This window comes from Trichechus manatus, unplaced genomic scaffold, assembly GCF_000243295.1.
Source record: "Trichechus manatus latirostris isolate Lorelei unplaced genomic scaffold, TriManLat1.0 scaffold00109, whole genome shotgun sequence".
NCBI classification, from domain to species: Eukaryota; Metazoa; Chordata; class Mammalia; order Sirenia; family Trichechidae; genus Trichechus; species Trichechus manatus.
This window is the reverse complement of record NW_004444045.1, coordinates 9,058,323-9,080,735: the sequence shown is the minus strand read 5'-3', so window position 1 is coordinate 9,080,735 and position 22,413 is coordinate 9,058,323. Positions and strand designations below refer to the sequence as shown.

The 22,413-nt window shown below is 45.8% G+C and overlaps 1 protein-coding gene across 2 annotated transcripts in view; it reads left to right on the top strand.

Moving 5' to 3' along the window:
• Nucleotides 1-3,456: 3,456 nt before the first annotated feature.
• Nucleotides 3,457-22,413, top strand: part of FGFR1 (fibroblast growth factor receptor 1) — a 43,089-nt gene continuing 24,132 nt past the window's right edge. For both annotated transcript variants that reach the window (XM_023737875.1, XM_004383410.1), the window contains exon 1: nt 3,457-3,547. In XM_023737875.1, coding sequence (XP_023593643.1) covers nt 3,457-3,547 — 91 coding nt within the window. The remainder of the gene's footprint in view (nt 3,548-22,413) is intronic.

Here is a 22,413-nt window from a genome sequence, read left to right as displayed (position 1 = left end):
TCAATGACTGCCCTTAGGTAGCAGGCTCATAAATGCAAGGGCGATAATTCGTTTGTTACCTTCTTCAGAGAACAGAAAGAAAGAGACTTGTCCTGAACTCATCAGCTGATTTTCTTTACATCATTTTTGGATAAGGAGATCTTATTGTCATAGAATTAGGGAGCGATGCAAGGTCATATGGCCCAGCCTCTGCTTTCTCACTAGATAGAATCCCTATCTTATACTGGATTAGTACTTAGGGTAGAGCAGGCACTTAGACACATTACCCATTTGATCTTCATGACCACCTGTGTAACAGGCTGGGCAAATATTTTAGTCCCCTGTGATGAGTGGGAAATGGAGATGTCTTGGTACCCCATCCACTCCCCAGAGAGGGCCTCTGCGCCCAGGTGGAGTTGGGCTGCATGTCTCAGGAGACCTGACTGATATCGGAGAGACTAAGTGTGGAGCCAGTGGCAGAGTCTCTGAGGAAGCTGCTGTGTACACCTGTGAGGCTACAGGTCACATCTGTCAAGCCGTGAAGGAAGGAGACTATTCTGAAGGGATTTTAAGAATTTATTAATTAGTAAAATGAGAAGAAGGTAAGGTAAAGGAGAAGGCCGCAGTCTCCGGGGTTCCAGACAGTATATGGGGTAGCTGTTTGTGTGACTTGTGTTTTCTACAGGTTTGTGGAATGGAGTGTGTGCCCACTTACATTCTCATTCCAGGAATTGGTGCCTCCAGGAAAAAACCCAGGATGCTGCGTTTTCTTACCATTCTTTGTTTTCCAGTTGAGAAACTTAAGGCCCAGAGAGGTTAAGTTATAGCAGAGGAAGAGACTTATGCACCTTTTTAGAAATAAGTTGGAGGAAAGCTGCCAGATTAATTTGAAGTGCATCGATCATGGAGCTAAATGGGGCAGTCTGCCTTTGAGGTGGTGGGCAGGCTTGTCAAGGGACAGAGTGGCTGAGTGGTGGTAGAAGCTGCTTCTCTGGTACATTTGAAACCAGGTTTAATCATCTAAGGATGATACCACCCTTTCCTGTTGGATACTAAAAACTCATCCATTACTCTGGCGTTTTCTGTGGCACTTAGTTTCTCCAAACCTGTGGCCCCTTTCTGGGTCATGGGCCTGCACAGTTCAGTGTAGCTTTGTTTGGGGTGTAGTGAATGCCTTCAACAGGCATCACTTCTACTCCAGGCCTGGGGCTGTGCCCCATCTCACGTCCTAGGTGGCACGGCTGTGATCTGCTTCTGAGGTTCTTTCTTTCGATCAAAAGAATTGAGAATTGATAACTCTCGCTCATTCCAAGAGTTACCCATCAATTGTCTCTGGTCTACCTGGTTTCTTCCTGGCACGGGGATGCCCTTTGGAAAAAAATGAGTTTGAATCAGATAGAACCAGGTTTGATGAATCCCTTATGTGTTTCCTCCCACCCTGTCCTCTAGCGTCCGAAAACCTGGGTGACGAGAATCTTGGGACTGTTGCTTCTGAGCTGTTTGTTCTTGGACTAAATATTTCACCTCTCTGAGTATCAGTTTCTACATTGCCTTAAAAAAAAAAAAAAAAAAAAAAAAAACCCAAACCCATTGCTGCTGAGTCGAGTCCGACTCACTGTTGAGTCGACTCCGACTCATAGTAAGTCCTATGTCACGTAAGTCTGTGGGGGAGAATAAATGAAATTTTATAGCTATAAATGGTGTCTAGTGCATGCTTGGGATATAGTCAGTATTCAGTCAATGTGAGTTCCATTCTGTCCTTCCAGTCCTTTTCCTAAATTTAGAAAAATGAAAGAGAAATGCTTATTTCTCCCTTAATTTGAAATCATTAAAAAAAAAATTCGTAAGCTTTGAGAAGGAGCTAGTGGTTGTGTGTGCGCGCTCCTGCTAGTGAGCACATGTGAACAGAGCCTGGAATCCAGGGGGTTTGCTGCCACTCGCAAGGGGCTCAGCCTGGCTCGGGGGGAGGCAGGGCTCCTGATGCACCACATTAGGGCATGTTCCGGGGAAGTAGATTCTCTGAATAACTTGGATGGTTCCCCCGAGCATTTAGGACAAAAGCCACCTGGAAGACAGAGAGGGTCACCCCCAAGTACCCGAACAGTGCCTAGAACGTCTAGTCACTTGGTAAATGTTTAGCAGCAATGATCTGTTTTTTAAGACCCCAGGGAATTTAAAATTTTACCACTCTAGCCCTGAGAAGGGTGAAGAGCTGTAGAGTCTGTGCTTCTAACTGGGGCTGCTATGAGCCATCTTCGAGTCAGCCCTTGCAAGAGCCCTTGACTCTTCAGTAGGACCCTCTCCCCTTTCCCCCACTTCTAACTCATTTCTGCCCCACATCAGCTGTCACCTTTCTGCGTCAGGGAGGAGAACTAAGTCCGCCGCAGGGTTCCACACTCTGAGGCCCTTTTAAGTAGTGAGGGTTGTGGTCCATCTCTTAGGGAAGCTGATAGAACTAGAGATACTTGTGATTCATACAGTGTCAGAGATAAAAAGAACCCTGGGGATCATTTGTTTCAACTTCCTCATGGCATAGGCCCAGAGAAGTTCATCATCTTATTTGAGTCACACAGCTACTTGAGTCCAAACGAAGACTAGAATCAAGGCATCCCATTTCTTGGTCCTTGGCTGTTTCCATAATTCTTCATCTCTTTTCCTCCTCACCAAAGGGATTAGTTTGCCCTAGACTGAGTGAAGTCCTACACTGGTGGAGGCACCACCATACTTGTCTCCTGCAATCCCAGCACACTTTGTGAAGCCCTGCATTAGTGCATGTTCTGGGGAAGTGGATTCTGTGAATAACACAGATGGTTCACAGAGTGGCAGAGCCACTTGGGACTCTGATGAGGCCCTTCACTTTCCTTACACCTTGTTTTCCTTATACCTTACACTTTGGACAACTTCATGAGGATTTTCCCAGCAGGGCTTATACACAGTCCACAATCAATAAGTAGTTGTATAATTGAATTGAAGCACCCCTTGGTCTAATTAGGAGTCCTTGAGTGGTGCAGATGGTTCATGGTAACCGAAAGGTTGGTGGTTTGAGTCTACCCAGAGCACCTTGGAAGAAAGGCCCGGTGATCTACTTCCAAAATATCAGCCACTGAAAACCCTATGGAGGACAGTTCTACTCTGACACGCACGGGGTCGCCGTGAGTCAGAATTGACTCTACAGCAACTGGTTGGTTGGTTTTGTCTAATTAAGACCTATAACCTTTAATTCAACATTTGGGTAGGATCCCAGTTCTTTTCTTTGTGCCTTAAGGAGTACATTATTATTTTAAGCATCCTTCTGGTCAGGTGGCAGTATGACTTGGTTTACCTTCTTTTACTTCTTGCCTTCCCTCCCACCCAGATCCTCCTAACTTTTTGGTGTTTTGTTTCCCCAGAGTCAGCTTGAGAAGGAGGATCGAGCTCAAGGTGGAGTCCCCATGGAGGTGTGGAGCCTTGTCACCAACCTCTAACTGCAGAACTGGGATGTGGAGCTGGAAGTGCCTCCTCTTCTGGGCTGTGCTGGTCACAGCCACACTCTGTACTGCCAGGCCTCCCCCAGCCTTGCCTGAACAAGGTAAGGCATGGGCTGAGGGCTGGCCCAGACTCTGGGCCTCAGAAACAGGGCGGGCTGGACAGAGGTGATGTGGTCACTGGGAAAGCTCCATTTCAGGTGGAGAAACTCTCAAGCTACCTAAGTTGACTTGGGTCTGGGTACAAACATAACCAAATTCTTCAAGGTTGGGTTCATGAAGGCTGCTGACAGCCATTTGCCAAAGGTGACAGGCTCAGGGTACATTTTATGCTTTTCTCTTCCTGAGAAAAGAACTTCTGCTTGGGACCCTAGGACTGGCTCCCTAACCTAGATGATGTATAAAATGGGGCTGAGAAGTGGAATGGGAAGTGAGTGCCCTGTGAATATGGATTTAGAACTTGGACTAGACTACAGGGGACGTCGTGGGATGTGAGGGCTTGATAAGGGCCTCTGGCTTCTAGACAATGGTTCTAAAGACACATCTTATATAAGGGTCGGCAGTTATGGCCAGGTGCCTGCTGTTTTGCCCTCCTTGACCATGTCTCATGGGTACCGTTTGGGGGCCTGCTAAGTGGTTTTCTTTGGATATGTACTGTTTGCAGTATTTCCCAGAGACTGACAACAGGAAGCATTTGGGGGCATGGGAGCAGATGTTGAAAATTCGAGAGATTATTAGTAACAGGTAGGACTTGTTCTTCTGCTCATGGGATTTGCTCGAATTGTGAAAGTACCTCATGGAGAGTATAGATACTACCTGTCTGGTGGCTTTCAGGGGTCCTTGAGAACTAATATTTGGGCATTTCTACTGCCAAAGGCAGTGTGTCTTGTGACTCCTTGGCTGGTCACATAGAGAAGGTTGGCAGGCAGTGGGTGAAAGGCTCGGGTGTGCATGTGACATGGTGGCTGTGTATAAAGGGCCATCCATCAGTCTTGATGGCAGAACCTTATTTAAAAGATGAATGATGAATGAGAAAATATGTCCACTTGTATGGTGGTAGGGAGGAGAGGGTGTGTGAGACTTTCTAGGAGGTGCAAAGTGTGGAGTACTAAGCAGATTAATGTTGTATTCAGTAACTGAATAAATAAGGCAAGACCTGAGCTAGAACATGCTGGAGACTCAAAGCTGGGAGAGACCATCTCTACCCACAGGGAGCTTACAGTCAGGTAGGGGAGAGACAAGCACAGACATAACTAAAGGCAGACTGTGTTTGAACCATACAGTGGAGTTAAACAAAATACAGGGAGGAGCAGGAACGTGGGTTGAGGGATGGGAAGGGATTTGGAAGAGGGAAATTAAGGGTATTTCAGGTGGAACATACTGAGCAAGGGCACCGAGGCACGATTTATAAAGTGTGTGGAGAACGTTTGCCTGGTGAGTAATCCTGGGAAATGATGCCTGGAAAAGTTGGATTGAGTTCACATATGAAAGTCCTTAATGCCCTGCTAAGGAAACTGTACTTAAGTGGGTAGATGCTGGGAAACATGAAAAAGTTTTAAACAGTGACATGATTCATCTATTCGAAAAATTAATCTGGCAGCTGAATTTGAGTGGATGGGAGGAAGGAATGAGATGCACCTGTGTTTGAATCCTGCCCTGCCACTTAATAGCTGCATTACTTGCTTTGACAGTTTACTCAAACACACTACACCTTAGTTCGCTCATGTGTAAAATGGGAACAATAGTAAAGGCTTAAGTGAGATAACCTGGATAAAGCACTTATGAGTACAGTGTTAGTAGTACAGTTACTGCTAACTGTTTCCAGAAAGACGAATTAGAAGGTTGTTTTGAATGTCTAGCCTGGAGGAAGTGAGGGTATGAACTAGGGTGGAAGCCATGAGGAAAGGAAAGAGAAAAAATAGTAGACGCCCTAGAAATTGAATCTATAGGTTTAAGAAGGTTGCACGTCGACTCTGGGTGACTGTAGAGACAAAGACTAGATGAGATGAGCCTAAAGGGAATGAGTTAGGATGGGAGGATTTGGATCAGCCACAGTGTAAATCAGAGTTGTGAATATGAGTTTATGATGAACCCTAAATTACTTTTTTTTTTTTTTCTTCTCCAGCAAAATCTTTTGCAGCCCAAGAATGGAGAAAGTGAACCGTGTAGATCTTGGGTGGGCACTTGTAAGCAGGAAGGGGATGTCCCAGGCTGATGAGCATATTCTAGGGTGGTGATAGTGGGTGGGGGAGGTCAGTTAAGTGGCTGGTTGTGGATCCAGACTGGAAAAGGAAGCCAGAGGCAGTGATCCATGGGTGGAAGGTGGAGCCAGGGAGCTGAGTTGAAGGTCATGGTGAGGACAAAGTACAGGCTCCATGAATAGGAGGGAAGGAGTGGGAGAGGTGGCTGTGTAGCAGTGAAGACTGAAGTTAGATTGCCTTGGTTTTTTTAATTCACTTAATCGAGATATAATTTACCTACTATAAAATGTACCAGTTTTAAGCATACAGTTGGATGTGTTTGGCAAATGTACGTACCCCACGTACCACCCCAATCAAGATATAGAACATTTCACACCCTGAAAACTTCCCTCATGCCCCTTTGTAGGTAGTCCCCCCTCACCGCTGGCCCCAGGCAATCACTGATCTACTTTATATCACTCTAGATTAGTTTTGCCTATTCTAGAATTTCATATAAATGGAATCGTCTGGAATGTTCTCTTTTGTGTCTCACTTCTTTTGCTCAACATGTTTTTGCGATTCATCCATGTGGTTGCATGTGTCAGTCGTCCATTACTTTGCATTGCTGAGTAGTATTGTGTTGTATGGGTGTATCTAGATTTGTGTGTCCATTTACCTGTTGATGGATGTTTGGGCTGTTAACAATATTGACTATTATGAATAAAACTACTCTGAACACGCATGTTTGTGGCCATGTTTTCCCTTGACTGCCTTGGTTTTGATTCTCGCTCCACTTTTTATTGACTGTTGGCTCTTCAGAAAGTTACTTGACCTCTCTGAGCCTCGCTCTAAAACAGAGACAATGAGTAGCTGCTCATTAGGTCACTGTGAATCTCAAATGAGATAATGTATGTGTATAGTCAGTGAGCAATAAATGGTGGTTGTTTGGTACATTTTCCCGGGACCACACATGGGGTCGCCATGAGTCTGAATCGACTCAATTGCAACCTGTACTTGTAAAATATAAGCTATTTTACAAACGTTAAGTGTTATTGAGTGATCTTGGCCCTGCTGATTATTAAATAATAACGCTACTACTGTTCTCAAAAAAGAGTATAATCTGCGTAGAAAAGTTTTATCCAAAAGTTCAAAGAAAACTACCAAAAACTCTGCTCACACTCCGAGAGATTTTCCCCTTTAAAAAGACTTTACTGTAGTGTGTCGGAAGCCCCTCCCCCAGTTTAATGCAATGCTAGCAGTTTGCAGAGGCTCCTGAGGGGTTGGGGAGGGGCCTGGAGTTTCTTGCTCCCTTGGAAAGTTTATTTAATAAGGGTTCCAGGAAAACCAGCCTCCCTCTCTTTCTCCCTCTCCTTCCCCTTCTCTAGTTTGGGATCTTAAAGGAGTCTAAGCTTGTTTCAGATTAGGCTTGGAGGGAGGGAGTTGTGTGGATAAAAGTAAGTTGGGTCATGGGCCCAGGGGTAGAATGCCCCTTGAGAAAGATAAGCACCAACTTGAAAGAAATGCTGAGCTCGGGGAGGGTTGTTTTCATATATTTTTCTCTCTTTTAAGAAGAAGCCTTGGGGAATGGCAAGTGTGTGAATTCAAAACTGTTTGCAAGGCCACTTCTTGCAGTTAGGAGTGGGGGTCCCACCCCGTTTTCAGGAGTATTGTGCGTTAAACACCCCAGACCCCATGGTAGAGGGGGATAGTATGTGAGATTTGCAGTCTGAAAATACTTGCCTGCGTGCTCAGAAACCTGCAACTAATAAATGATTTAATGGGCTGGGGTTTTACAGCTCCTCCCACCCACCCAGATTTGAAGGAGTCTGGTGGCCGGTTGAAGGGGGAGAGGTGACACTTAATGGAAAAGCCGCACGTTTCCATTTCTGGCCGCAAGCCCCCTGGATGCTGTGCGCCACAAAGCAGGGCTTTGTGTCCCGCAGAAACCCGCATCCATGGGGGAGGGGCCGCAAGTGGGGCCAGAGCCATTGCCCCAGTCCCAAGGTATAGGGTCCTGGCCATCCCAGGCAACCCCCCAGCAGGGGCCCTGCAGCTGCCTTCAGCCCAAACCCTGTTGCCCTCTAGTCAATTCGGACTCCTAGTGACCCTGTAGGACAGAGTAGAACTGCCCCATAGGATTTCAAGGCTGTACTCTTTACAGAAGCAGACTGCCACATCTTTCCCCTGTGGAGCAGCTGGTAGGTTCAGACTGCGTGGGTTTGAACTGCCAACCTTTTGGTTAGCAGCCGAGTGCTTAACCACTCTGCAACCCGGGCTCCTTTTCTTCAGCCCAAAGGGATACACATTTCCGTCTGGCTTCAGTGGAGCCTCGAATCGGTACCAGAGAATGGCCCACTGCCAGCATCTGACATGCTGTGAGCCTGCTGGCTGCAGCTGATTGGCATGGCCTGAGGACCAGTGTCCTGTGCAGGAGCGCGCCCCTCTCCCTCCAAGCATAGTTTCTTCCTGTTAAAGAACTGTTTGCTTCTCATTCACACTGCATGGTATGAGGAGTGTCTTCACCCTCTGCCACAAGGCGAGTGGAATTACGTTGAGCAAAAGGTGATGTTGAATGACCCACTTGAGAACAAGCATGGAGGATTTAGGCCAGGAGAAGTCTGGAGGGTGCTGTGCTACCAGGTTTCCCCCAGAGGACCGACTCTGTCCCAGATCTCTCTCCTCAGAGAGGGGTGATTAGAGTGCCTTTGGGAGGGGTGTGTTTGCAAGTGTTCCGGGGCGGGGTGGGGGCAGGGAGGACCCACACTCCGCGTGTGAAGGAGGAGCCCATGTGTCCCGCTTGACCACGCTGGGGCCGTGCGGCACAGCCACTCCAGGGCTGCGTTCTTGGCTCTGGCTTCTGCATTGCTACACCATTAGCTTCACTGATTTTCCACTCAGGCTTTGCCAGCCAGCTCCCCAAAGTCAGGGAGGAGGAATTTCTCAGGGAAGAACAAATGGCTGTCCAGAGTGCCTGCAGAGGGTGGGGGAAGGGATGGTGGCCAAGTTAAAAAAAAAAAAAAAAACAGGCCACGATTCTGTCCCCTGGTTTCTGTAACTACCTGGCAGCTGGGAGACCCAGGCCAGGGTGGACAGGAACTGGGGAGAGAGTGTCAGGGATTCTTCTGGAGCCTGTGGCCCCAACCTGGAGGTGGGTCAGCAGGGTTCGGCTGGGGTGCTTGCTCCTGGCCAGGCCAGAAGCAGTGAGTGATGGCTTGTGTCTGGGCCGGCGATGGATGGCTTGGGGAGAAGTGAGTGTGGGGAGTCATTATCCAGGAGGGCGAAGTACGGGGTCAGAGAGCCTGACCAGCAGCTGCGCCCTGTTTTTACAGTGCCTTGTTCCTCTGGGGCCACTGGGGGCTGCAGCTCACCCTGTGGACACCACCTTTGCCCCTTTCTTCCTTCCCTGAAGCCTGGAAATGAGACAACTGTTTCCCTGCTGACCAGGGAAAGTCCAGCTGCTCTGGCTCTGCTGATTTCCTGCATTCAGCTGCCTTGGCCTTTCTATTCATTCTGGAAGAGCTGGCTCTCCTTCACGAACTTATCACCAACAGTCTCTTTCTCTGCCTGTCCCAACCCCCACCCTGGGCCCTAAGTGGTTTAGCTGAGAGTTCACTGCCCTACCTGGGCTCTCAAGGGCCTGAGGTAAGTCTCAAACTGTTTCATCTTAGGAGAAGCCTTCTGGAGTCTGGGTTTCTCCTGACCCTGGAACTTGCTCTGATTTCCAGCTGGTGAGGGCCAAGTAGGGGGCCAATTGCCTAAACTCTTGTTTACCTCTTAGTGATGCCAGTACAGCACCAAGATGTCGACCTTCCACTCTCAGAGTTCCCCTCTCCTGGTTCTTGACTCACCTTTGTATTGCCAAACAAGGTTCCTGGTTACTTCATTTAAACGTTTGTGCCCCACTAACTGGGGAACGCTGGGGTGAGGGGGTCTGTCCAGTTCCAGGCACTGAGAAGGATTGGCTCTGGCAGAGCTTGAAACTCAATGCTCTTCCTTATCCCCCATGTTGTGGCTCAGCCAAACCCCCTGGGATGGGTTGTGTAAAGGGAGGTGAATATTGGGGCAGTGAGACCCGCCGTTGAATGCGTCTGTGTTTCCCAGGCCCTGGATTTGTAGGCACATTGAGCCTAAAGTGGGTGAGAGGGTCAGTGAGTTCGGCAAAGAGTGGACTTAGTGGTTATAAGCTTGCTCAGGGAAAGAGGTTAAAAAGCATCAACACTGAAGTTTCAAATAGATAATCAACAAAGCAAGTTGAATTCAGAGCTTAGCCGTTCCTCAGTTTTCTCCAGGCTCAAAAGCTAGCCTCTGGCTAATGCTCCCTTCACTGTTCATTCATTCCTTCATTCATTCATCTGGCCACACAAGACTTCCTTTTTCCTTTCATGTCTGACCATTGTTTATCCTGGCTCCTTAACCCAAAATGCCCACCACTATCCTTTTCACTTTTGGTAATTCCTACCCATTCTTTAAGGCTTAGCTTAAGAGCCGCCTCCCCACTTGAAGCTTTCCGCTGTCTCCAAATTAATCACTCTTATTCTTTTTTCTTTTAACTTCCAATCAAGCACTTACTTTACTCTGCCTAACATTATGTGGCATTTTTATATATGTTTTATATGTGTCTGCTTCCTTTCCAGAACAATGCCATCAGAAAAAAATATTTTATTGTTCCTTTAAAACATTGTTATTTTAATATAGAATCTGGGTTCATCATAGAAAATTTAGAAAATAGGGACCCATAAACAGAGAAAGGAAAAACTCTTATATTCCCATAAGAGTTTCAAAGATACTTACTTTTATTATTATCTTTATTCAGAGATAATCACTATTAACTGAATCTATTCTTTTAGACTTTTTCCTGCATTTATATAATTTGACTTTTCAAAAAATGGGGTTTATACTGTATATACTGATAACTTTCTCCTGTGTATACTGTAACTTAAGTATGTGTTTATTGCTATGCAGAGAAAACGTTTTCATATTGTCTGATAGTATTCCATTGTATGGGTGAGCATAATTTATTTACCCAGTCTTCTACTTTTAGGCATTTAGGTTATTTTCAATAGTTTTCACTGCAGCAAACATGCTTTTACAAATACAATTTACTCATTTATCTAAGAGTATTTACATTTAAAAAGTTTTTAATGCATGGTGCCAAATTACCCACCAGAACAATTGTACCGATAAAAGTTTTTAAAAATAGTAATAAATGTTATTTATTGCATCTCCACATCTGCACGCTTTATTTACATTCTTAATATCTTTAGAACAATCCCACGACCGTAGGTTTTATTTCCATATTCATGAGGAAACGGAGGTTCCAGGAGTTAAGTAACTTGTCTAAGGTCTATAGTCAGTGAAGGGTGGAGCTAGGATTCAAGCTCAGCAAAAAACAACAACAACAAATCTGTTGCCGTAGAGTCAATTCTGACTCATAGCGACCCTGTAAGACAGAGTAGAACTGCCCCATGGGGTTTCCAAGGAGCAGCTGGTAGATTTGAACTGTTGACCTTTGGTTAGCAGCCGTAGCTCTTAACCACTGCGCCACCAGGGTTTAATTCCAGTACGTCTATCCACTGTGTGTTGCTACCTCCCTCTATCAAAATGGGTTTCCCCACACGATTCAGGCAGACCAGCGTTTGGAATTTAAATATTGTTGGACCAGTCTCCTTTATCTCCTGGGAATCTGGCTTCACCTCCCTTTCTGGGATGGTATGTATGTCTGTGTGATTTGGGGTACAGGGAGGTGGAGTGCTTGCCTTATGTCATTTCTTATGTGACATTCTGCTCTTTACTAAGAGATTATGCATTGGCCACAGGTCTGTGAGCTGCCCAGAATAATTAGTAGAACAGAAACTCCACTGAAATTGTCTTTTCTACTATAAGCAGAGAACTCCTACTTGGAGAAGGTCTAGGATCAAAAGCCCCCAAAGTGTAAGACACCACACCTGAGCTTACTTTGTAGGTCACATCTGTTCTAGAATGTACAGGTATTGCCTGCAGATAGAGAAGCCACCTAGATGGCTTCTAAAATGGCTGTGGTCCAACAATGTCTGATGGATGGGAAATAAACATATCAGAAAGGCTGAGAGAGGCCAAAGTCATCATTTTTTTGAGGCTACTCGTATATTACAAAAAATGGGGGGAAGAAGGGAGGGTTCTGAAATTTTGTTTTTTTTAGTGTTTATATCTAACAAATTAATGCTTTTAACAAAAAATATATGCAGCGGTATAATTAGGCTAGTCATAGAATAATTACAGGATTTTAAATATATATATGAATTTGTCATGCACCATCTGTAGTATGCTCCGGGAACAGAACACAGATTGAAAGTTGTTTGGTAAATGTTTTCTTCCAATTCTGTCAGTGACTGTCTGTTAATCGTTTTGGAGAAAACATCAAAATTCTTAGAGGCCCCTCTTGAATGTGGGGCCCAGGACAAATACCCTGCCCACCTCCACCCTTACCATGGGGTAGGACCAGCCCTGGTCAATGTTACTGTCCCTAGAGATACACAGATATCTTAAATGACTCGTTTAAGGGTCATCTGAAGGTTGCATCAAATAAGGACATTAAACTGTGATTATAAGAACATCTGAAGCCACAGGGTATGGTCTGTTCCCCAAAGCCAGGGGAGATCATATGCCGGCCTCCCACTAGTACATATGCGCCATGAAGGCGGGGGCTTTCTTTTGTCTTTTGTTCACGCCAACACCTAGAATAGTGTCTGGTATATAGTAGGTGCTCGATTTATGCTGTTTTATTAAATGAATGCATGCATGCACTGGTAAACAACAAGCCATTTTCTTTTTGAAAAGAGACACCCAAATTTCTAGCTTAAAAAAGGGAGAATAGGAATACAGCCCTTTTCAGTAGCAATTGCACGCTCTCATCAGGTAGGAAGGTAGGTGAGAATAGTTATTGCCACCACACATCATCTAATGCCATGGTTCTCAGGTTTAGCAGCATTAACATCACCCCGAATGCTGCCCATCCAGGGACTGTATAAAGAAGGGTGCAGCATCAGGACTGGAGGGAAGACTCATTAACAACCTGTGATATGCAGGTGACACACTCTTGCTTGCTGAAAGTGAAGAGGACTTGAAACACTGATGAAGATCAAAGACTTCAGTATGGATTACACCTCAACATAAAGACAACAAAAATCCTCACAGCTGGACCAGTAAGCAACATTGTGATAAATGGAGAAGATATTGACGTTGTCAAGGATTTCATTTTACTTGGATCCACAATCAACACCCATGGAAGCGGCAGTCAAGAAATTAAACGACATATTGCATTAGGCAAATTTGTTGGAAAGGACCTCTTTAAAGTGTTCAAAAGCAAAGATGTCACTTGAGGACTAGGGTGCGCCTGACCCAAGCCATGGTATTTTCAGCTGCCTCATATGCATCTGAAAGCTGGACACTAAATAAGGAAGACAGAAGAACTGGTGCCTTTGGACTATGGTGTTGGCAAAGAATATTGAATATACCGTGGATTGTCAGAAGAACCAACTCAACAGCACCTACCAACAGTAACAACAGCGTCACCTGAAGGGCTTGTTAAAACACCAACTGCTGAGCTCCGCTCCCAGAGCTTTTGATGCTGAGATAGGGCCCAGGCTTTATACTTCTAACAAGTTCCTAGGGGATGCTGATGCTGCCCATCCAGGGACCACAATTTGAGAACCTCTGATACAAATTAATTCTCACCCAAAAAAGGTAGGTATTATTACCGTATTCCCATTTAACAGATTAGGAAATGTCTCAGAGAGGTTAAAAAAAAAAAAAACATTGCCAAGGTTAAACAGCTAAAAAATGAGGGAGCTAGAGTTCAGAATCAGGTCTATGATTCAATGATAGACTAGCCCCTGCAATTCTAACCCATATACTAGGAGTGGGGAGAGGAGTGGTAAGAAAGAGGAATATCAGAGACACTAGGAAGAGTAGTGCTTGGGTGGTGCAAACAGTTAATGTGCTCAGCTGCTAGCCTAAAGGTTGGCGGTTCAGGTCTACCCAGAGGCACCTTGGGAGAAAGGCCTTGTGATCTGCTTCTGAAAGATCAATCCTTGAAAACTCTATGGAGCATAGTTCTCCTCTTACACACATGATGGCAACTGGTTGGTTGGAGGGAGAGGAAGACAAAATAGGCTGGGAGATGGAAGTGAGCTGAGTCAGTTTGCCTTGGAGGTATGGGGGAGGGAGAGGAAAGACAGAGAGTAGGAACTTGGTCTAAAAGCTTTCCTTGGAAGGAAGGAGACACTCTTCCTGGAACACCCTGCTGCTGCTCCACCAAAGCTTCAGGCTTTAAGTCAATTATCACCGCCTTTGGAATGCTGATTAGCTCTCCAGCAGTGCAGAAGAGACCTTTTGCATTCAGAAATCTCTGGTCCTTTATTGCCAAACTTTAGAGTTTACTTTTGGAATTAAGGTTTATTTTCGTTAGGTTTTAGGAATTACCTTTTGAACCTTAGAAGAGAGTTAGGTTCCCTTACTAACTACTGAGTGAACTTTCCCATTCAACAGTTTTACCGTTATTTGAGTGATCAAGACTGTTAACGCCTGAAGAGTATACATTTGCAAGCAGCATTTGTTTTATAATTTTATCCCTTGTTGTCATTGTTGATTCCAACTTAGGTGACCCATGTATCCAGAGTAGAACTGCTCGGTAGAGTTTTCAAGGCTGTGATCTTTTGGAAGCAGATCGCCAGGCCTTTCTTCTGAGGTGCCCCTGGGCGGGTTTAAACTGCCAAACTTTTGGCTAGTAGTTGAGTGCTAGCCCGTCTCTACTACCCTCAAACTCCCAATTCACTTTTTTTTTTATTGTGTTGAAAATATCCATTTTTAAAATTTGCCTGGCTAAATCTCATGGGATGATATATCCTGAGCATCAAAAAAGGACAGTAAAATAAATCCTTCAAAAATACATGGGTTCACAGCTTTCTGCCAGCCACAGCCTTTCGGCTGCCCGTTATTTGCCGTTTTGAGGCTTCTTATGGCCAGGGAGAAGGAGAGAAGCATTTGTTGAAGGTGCTGGTGGCCGTGCCTGTGTAGCCAAAACAAAATTCTCTCTTCTAAGGAAAATTAAATTGAGGACTCTTCCGTTCCCCTACACTAGAGGGAGCTCTGTGCTGCAGGTGGTGGCAGTGAGTGGTGCTCCTTGATCTAGTGGCCAAGTTGATACATAGAATGTAGAAGGTTAGAGCTGGAAGGGACTTAGAGCTTGTCAAGTCAGACAGCTTTCCCACTTCACATTTGAGGAAACTGAGGCCTGAGAGAGGAGGTGACTTGTCCCGGGTCACACAGTTAGTGGAAGGCAAATGAAACTAGACCTAAGTCTCCCGATTTTCACTCGGAATCTCTTTTAGCTGCACCCAGCCAGTTACAACCACTTGTGGCTCAAGCAGAGTTTGGGACTGGGATTTAAATGTTTTTTACAAGGACCTCAAACTAGACTGCTTTCTCTAACGACATTTGAAATGTTGACATTGCTGAGAGTTGTTCTTAGCTGTTGTAGAGTCGCCCTTTCCCTTTCTGCCCCCCAACTCTTGCAACCCCACGCATAACAACAATGAAACACTGCCTGGTCCTGCACCATCCTGGTTGTGAATCGGACCACACCATTGTGATCCCTAGAGTTTTCATTGGCTGATTTTCAGAAGTAGATCGCCAGTCCCTTCTTCCCAGTCCATCTTGATCTGGAAGCTCTGCTGAAACCTTTTGAGAGCATCAGAGCAACACACAAGCCTCCACTGACAGGTGATGGCTACACGCATAAGGTGCATTGGTCAGGAATCGACCCTGGGTCTCCTGCATGGAAGGTGAGAATTCTGAAAGAGAGTTACCTCTTCTCTCCCTTGGAACTCCCCAGGTGGTCTGAGCAAAGCGTAGATGGATACTGTCCCATAGATAGATATTGTCCATTAGCCTCCTCCACCTGCTCTCTACCTGGGAGCTGAGAACTATACCATCTCGGGTAGAAAAATCTCTTAACTTTTAAAAACATGGGGCTAAATGCTCAACTTTCAATAGTGTATGTAAAAGTGAGAGAATGAGTAAGTGGTAGATGGGATATAAATGAACAGCCTTCTGGGTGTTTGCTATCCTGTAAATCTGTGGAATAGACCAGTGGTCCCAGAATTTTAGATTTCGTCGTCAGTAAAATTTCCAGAAATTTTTTGGGAACCTATGTAGGATTTATCAACTTATTTCGCCAAGTAAGAATATTGAAACAAATAAACAACATTACCCACTACTGTTACTATTCCATTTTAAAAGGATGTTTTATCACCTTTATTCTCAAAATGTAAAAACAAGGGACATTTCTCTATATTAAAATGTAACGTTATGAAGACCCTATTCTTTGCCCCGCTCTTTTCCTTCCCTTACACAGAGGTGCTGTGACCCAAACCCCCGAATTTCAGCAATGAGAGTGGAACAGGAAGGGGACGTGGCAGGGTGCTTAGAGACCCGGTGAATTGTGCTGTCAAACACCCATTGCAGTTTTGAGGGCCAAAAAGCAAATTGTGAAACAGCTGAGTCCTCTACTAATTCATCAGCAAGTTTAGGGGGCAGCGACTTTTTCCTGCTGGCCTTTCCTTCCCCAAACAAGCTCTGAGAGGCCAGAGAAGGGCTGCAAGTGGGGGAAGGGCAACGCATTCTTTTCTTTAAGGAACCTGACCGGACTTTGAGGTCAGAGCACAGTGGAGAGTGGGAGCCGTGGGGTTACCTCTTTGCCTTCGATTCTTCTCGCTCTCCCTCCCCCACTCTTAATGATCTTTCCATTACAGAACCCAGACCAGGAAGTGCATGACAGGTCGCAGCTGCAGACACATGGCTGGGAGGCCTGGGCTCCAGGCCTGTGGTGGGAGGGTGTGAGCCCGTTCTAGCAGTGGGACACCTTCACATGCAACACACACACACACATACACACTCCAACTAGTTTGCGCACTTTTCCCATATAGCTTAGTGGAAGATGTTCTTACTTACAATATGCGTTGGAACTTTTGGTGACCAATTCTACTTTTGCTTTGAGTTTAGGACGTGATCTTTAATGAATGCAGAAGCTCCCCACCCCCACCCCCATCCCTGCAGCTTACGGCCCACATTAAGTGGTCCTTACTGGGTTTTGGGTTTCTTTTGAAGGCTTTCCACCACTGGAGAAGAGGCTTCTCCTGCTCCTTTTCCCGGAAGAGGATCCACTTACTATGGCTTGATCCCTGGTGGCGCAGTGGTTAAGCGCTCAACTGCTAACCAAAGGGTCAGCGGTTCGAACCCACCAGCTGGTCACTGGGGAGAGAAAGATGCAGTAGTCTGCTTCCATAAAGATTACAGCCTTGGAGACATTATGGGCAGTTCTCCTTTGCCCTGCTGGGTTGCTATGAGTCAGAATGACTGGATGGCAGCGGGTTTGGTTTGTTTTGGTACTATGGCCATGGAGTCCCCGGGTAGTGCCAATGGTTAACACGCGTGGCTGCTAACGGAAACATTGGCAGTTCTAGTCCACCTAGAGTGGACTCCACGTTCCGCTCCACAACTCCACAGCAATTGGTTGGTTTTTGGTAATATGGCCTGAGAAGCTGCCCTGGTATCCAGGGAAATTTCTGAGCACAGTCTGAATGCCTCAGAAATAGTGTCAGTTTTACTCTCCATTATTCTGTCAAACTGCTGGGTTCCAAATGTGTTTTAAGGGGAAGCCTAGATGCAAGAGCATGGGCTTTGCAAACATCCAGACCTGGGCAGAAGTCTCTACTAACTTGAGCCTCATTCATTTTTCACTTTTCATTGGGGATGGCTCCTTCCACACACAGGTTGTTCAGGAAATGTTAATTTACCCTAAACTGTGTCCTAAGGGGCAGTTGTCACAGGAGTTTCCGTCTCCATGGCCAGCTGTGATGTTGGCTTTTTTCCCTGAATCTACCAAGGCCAGATTCTTCCCGGAACCTAACGTGAAATGGTGACACCAACTTCTAGGAACTGTGAGTTTAGGCCACTCTCCCCAGTAGCTGCAGGGCATCTGGATGCGTTGGATGAGTGGACTCTAAGCTTCCTGCATGTCTTAAGTGAACTTTCCTCTTCCCAGAGCAATTCTCCCTAGTGAGGTAGGAGGGAGAGAACCAAAGTATATTGAGAAAGAGTTTGGGGATACGGGTGCAGGAAGAGTTTTGTTTTCTGTTCGGTCCCTGGTATATCAGTAGAAAATTTGGGTGAGGGCTTTTGCTGGGTAGAGTGGGAGAAGGGAAGTTTCTTTTAAAACAATCTTGGGCACATTCCTTTGTTAATCACTTAATTACAGTCCTACTCCCCAGCCTGTTCTTGCTCTTCCCTCCCAGTTGTGAGAGTTGGGGGCGGGGGACGCTGGTGCTGATTTAAGGGGGAAGGGGCAGAATCCCTAGAGACAAGGTAGAGGTATGGAGAAGGCATCAGACAGAACGCAAGCGCAGGCTTGAACCCCAGGCTCCATTCTGACCTCATGTTACCCCTCAACACCACTCCCACTAGCCCTCTGGCCATTTGAAGAGTTACACAAAGCTCTCTCAGATAGGGGTGAGGGTGGGGGGCTCTCAGCCTGGGTTTCCCAAGTGGGGTTCTGCCTGCTTTCTTCTCACAGCAGAAGGCAGCCGGGCCCTCCTCCTGTCCAGATACGGGGGAGGTGTTTTTGGGGGGTCGCGGGGTGGGCACAAGGCCCTGGCTGCGACTTTAGCCAGCGCAGGCGGCTCTGCACTAAATTACAGTGACGAGGTGGGACGCACAAAAGACTGAAATCTTTTTTTAATAAAAACAAAACAAAATTCTGGCCCCAAGCCCCTGTGCTGCTGAATGGCAATGGCTTCCTGTCAGGATTAGCCGGGCTGCCTGGGCATGTGCGCATGCCTTTCTCCTCAGGAAATACCTTTAGTGAGCCCCGGTGGGGTCCCCATGGCAACGCGGGAGAGGGCCTGCTGACAGAGGCCATTCAGCCCGCCATTGTTCCCTGGCCCCCTTTGTTGTGAGCTTTATTGCTGCCCCTCTGGCAAACACAGCAGTTTGCACCGTTTTGTCAGGCTGAATGTGGATTTTTTACATTTTAACGGGCTCTTCTGGCAGTAGCCCATTTGCATGCAAAATGCCCCTTCCCACTTTTTCCCCTTTTTCTATTTAAAAAAAAAAAAAAAAACCTACACTCCAAGTCCCTTGCTTTGGGGGGGCATTGATGAATGCTGCTGGATGAAGGTATCAGACCCTGCTAATTGATTTTGTGTCCCTGTATCACCACATATACTTTTGCTCCCCATTCCTGCAGCTTGCCTTGTTTCTCAGGGACCCTTTGAGTTCAGTAAATAACATATCTTTAGGGTTCCCTCTCCACACCCCAGCCGTTGTAGGATGATAGTTCTTACTCAGGATTTCAGTGCGATCCCCTCTCTGGCCTTTCCAGACTAAAGTAAGTTTTCAGTTCCATTTCAAAGCCAAAATAACGTAATAAAAAACCTCTGCAGAGGGCTCCCGGAGCCCCGCTGTGCTGTTCTGTGTTTCTTTTAAGTTGCTTTCAAAGCCACCCTGAGTTCCTCCCCCACCCACAATTGCCCCCTCATTTATCTCTGGGGAGTTTGTGCCAAGACTGTAAACATTCCTAGACCACCAGTTCCCCCATGTTATCTAAGAGGATGGCTGTTCTTCCCTAATTTTCCTAACCCAGAAATCTAAACTGAAAAGGTTTAATAGAGATGACAGAAATCTCTACCCAGGAACATCATGCTAATGACTAATGTCCACATTTTGCTAGGGGTGGGTTACTCAAGCAACTTTGGAGTATAGAAATGGAGATGACACCACTCCTGGCCTTAGAAGGTAGACAAGACATGAGTATGGATCAGCCCCCGACTGTAAAGCAACATGAATAAGTGCAACATGAAGCCATGAAAATTTATAAGTCCAGAGGAAGGCACAGTAACAGTGGGGTGAAGAATGTAGTGGGCGAAGTCTTAGTGGAGTGAGTTTCAGGGTCAAGGAAAGTGATGGAAATGATTGCTTCTTGTAGAGATAGGGAGAGAAGGACAGTTTAGGAGAAGGAAGTCTCTTGGGAGACGGAAAGCAAAATGTAAAAGGCAGTGAGGATATTGGTTTGGCTGAAGAAGTGGGACTATGAGATTAGAAAGACAAGGTGGGGAGGGGAGCTTGAGAAGCTCCAGGTTCTGGAGGAGGAGGAAATAACCGAGGCTCTCAGAGAGTGTGAGGTTATGGGATGCAGAACACTGATGTGGAGGGGTCAGGGTTTGAGAGCTGAGATATCTCAAAGAGGATGCATGATAAAGAGCTGGCCCGAGAGGAGCCTGACCAGCCCCTTTGCTTAATGTTCTTAATCTTCTCAGTGGAGTCGAGCAGAGGTCATCAGGGGTCATCAGCTGTAAACTGTAATCTAGGGTGAGGGGTTTGAGAAGAGAGGTGTCAGGTGACTGATGCAGCGATTGAGTCCAGGAGTCAGGGAGGGAGGGGCTGTCTTATCTACCTCTGGCTGAGGCAGTGCTGCAGGTACCTCGAGTGGGTCCCCTCTCCACTGTCCTGCCTTGCTGTAACAGTGCTTGATGGACGACTGCTAGGTGAGAAGTGAGACACTTTGGAGGGACCCAAGACCCAGCAGACTCAGAGTCTAGAGCCAATGCTGACCCCTGTTTTGTGACTTTGGAGGGAAATCTTTCGCCCTCCATTTTCTTGTCTTTAAATGGGAATGAACATGAATAACATGAGCACGAATAAACATGCCTTGTGAAGTATAAAATGCTCTACAAAGTAGGGCATTATCACTAGTTCTGAGTCTACCACTATGACAGTGCACCCTTCACCCCATTTCTTCACCTGCCAAGTATGGACAGTCATAGCTGCCTGAACTTTAAAGGGTAGATGAGCATGGATGTACATCTGTAAAAGTACTATGTTATAAGATAGTGGTTGTGACATGAGCTGTGGGGCTGAGGACATTAAAGGCATGAACGAGGGAGGATAAGCCCAAAGCAACCAACTTTAGAATCCCATGCAGTGAGGTAGGAGATATGGGTGTCAAGAGGTAGGATCAGTGGGCTGAACAAAGTCCGGATCACTTTTTGGAAGTCAAGCACTGCAAAGACACAATGAAGGTAGAGGCTGCCTTTCAACTCGGTAGAGCTGGACTTTGGATGTGGGTGAATTCTGGAGAGCCAGGGCCACCTGGGTTTAAATCCCAACTCTATGTGCCTTACTTACTAGGTATGCAATCTTGACCAAATACTGAACCTCTTTGTGCCTCAGTTTCCTCTCTGAAAGATGGACATAATAATAGTACCTACTTCACAGCGTCATTGTGACAATTAAATGAATGCTTGGCACATAGTAATCTTCCTCATCCGTAAGGCAGAGATAATAATAGTATCAACCTCATGGGGTTGCTATGAGGGTTAAATGAGATAATCTGTTTTTAAAGCTTTGCACGTTTATATAGGACATAATAAGCATGGTATAAATATTGACCATTATTTATATTGCCATCTACAGAGTTATTTAAGGATCCCAAGATAATACATGGGAAGGCAAATGGTATATTGCAAAGTGCTGTACAAATATGTTGTTATTTTCCACTGGGTTCATGTTAAGTTGTGGGGTTTGCGGATGGATGACTTCCAGACAAACTGGCTGTCACAGGACTGGGCTGGTGAAGTGGTATTTCAAAATACGTTTTCAGGTATATTTGTGCATGTGGCATGAATGGCCTGCATTCATACCCTCTGCAGAGTTGCATTCCCTGGGGTTTCTTTAGTGGCTATGTTCCATTCCCCACCTTACGAGTTGAAATCGTTATTGTTTTTTTCTACCATGAACCTTTTGTTCCAAGCAGGCCATATAGTCTGGCCTCACTTCTCACTCCCCTCATCCCAAGGCACAAACTGCTGATGAGCACCTCATCCTCTTCTGCCCCCTCCCCCACAATTTTCAGTCCCAATCTTAATCTGTTGCCTTGTGAGATTTTATTTTAAAAAGTAGAGAAATGCTCAGATTTATCATGCATAAACTCATTTAGTTTATTGCTTGGTATTCATGGCACAGCACCTAGGTAAGACCCAAAGACGTTCCTTTAGACCTGGAGAATCAGGTAGGGTAAAGTTGGTCTAATAATTAAAGTCCAAATCTGCAGTCTTCAGGCGTTTAGCATTAATGAGTGGTCTCAGGAGGAAGGCTTGACCAGCGGCCCATCCTCAGCTGGGGTCTGAGGGATCTGAGGGCAGCTGTGGCAGTCGGCAGCATCTCTGGCAGAGTGTTAGTCTTCGGAGAGGGTCAGAGACTCCATTGACAGAGTGTCATTCCGCTTCTACCTAGCTCTTGTTGGAAGAGCAAAAGCCCAAGGTGTTTATGTGGTTTAGTGCCTCTGCTCTTGCATGATAAGAGTTCTATTGGGGGTATCCAGCTCACGTCACGTCAGGGTAACGCACATCATAGGTTCCTAAACAGAGGTGCACATTCGGGGTTCTTAGCATAGATAGACTAAGCTCTGTGTCACACCATATCACAACAAAGCCACTGTCTACACGAAGGTAAGTGGCTGATAAGATTAGAAGTTGTTTATGCCAGAGAAGTTGTCAGTTTTTAATTGTTTACAACTTAAGTTTAAATGTTCAAATCACACATATATGTTTCACACATATGTGATTTGAGGGCAGCATACATCACATCTGCCTTTGCTTCCCTCCTCCCCTGCCATTAGTACTTGGTTCTCATATTCTTCTCCAGTTGTCTCATGATGTAATATAAAGGCCTTAGTACATATCAAAAACAAAAAAAAA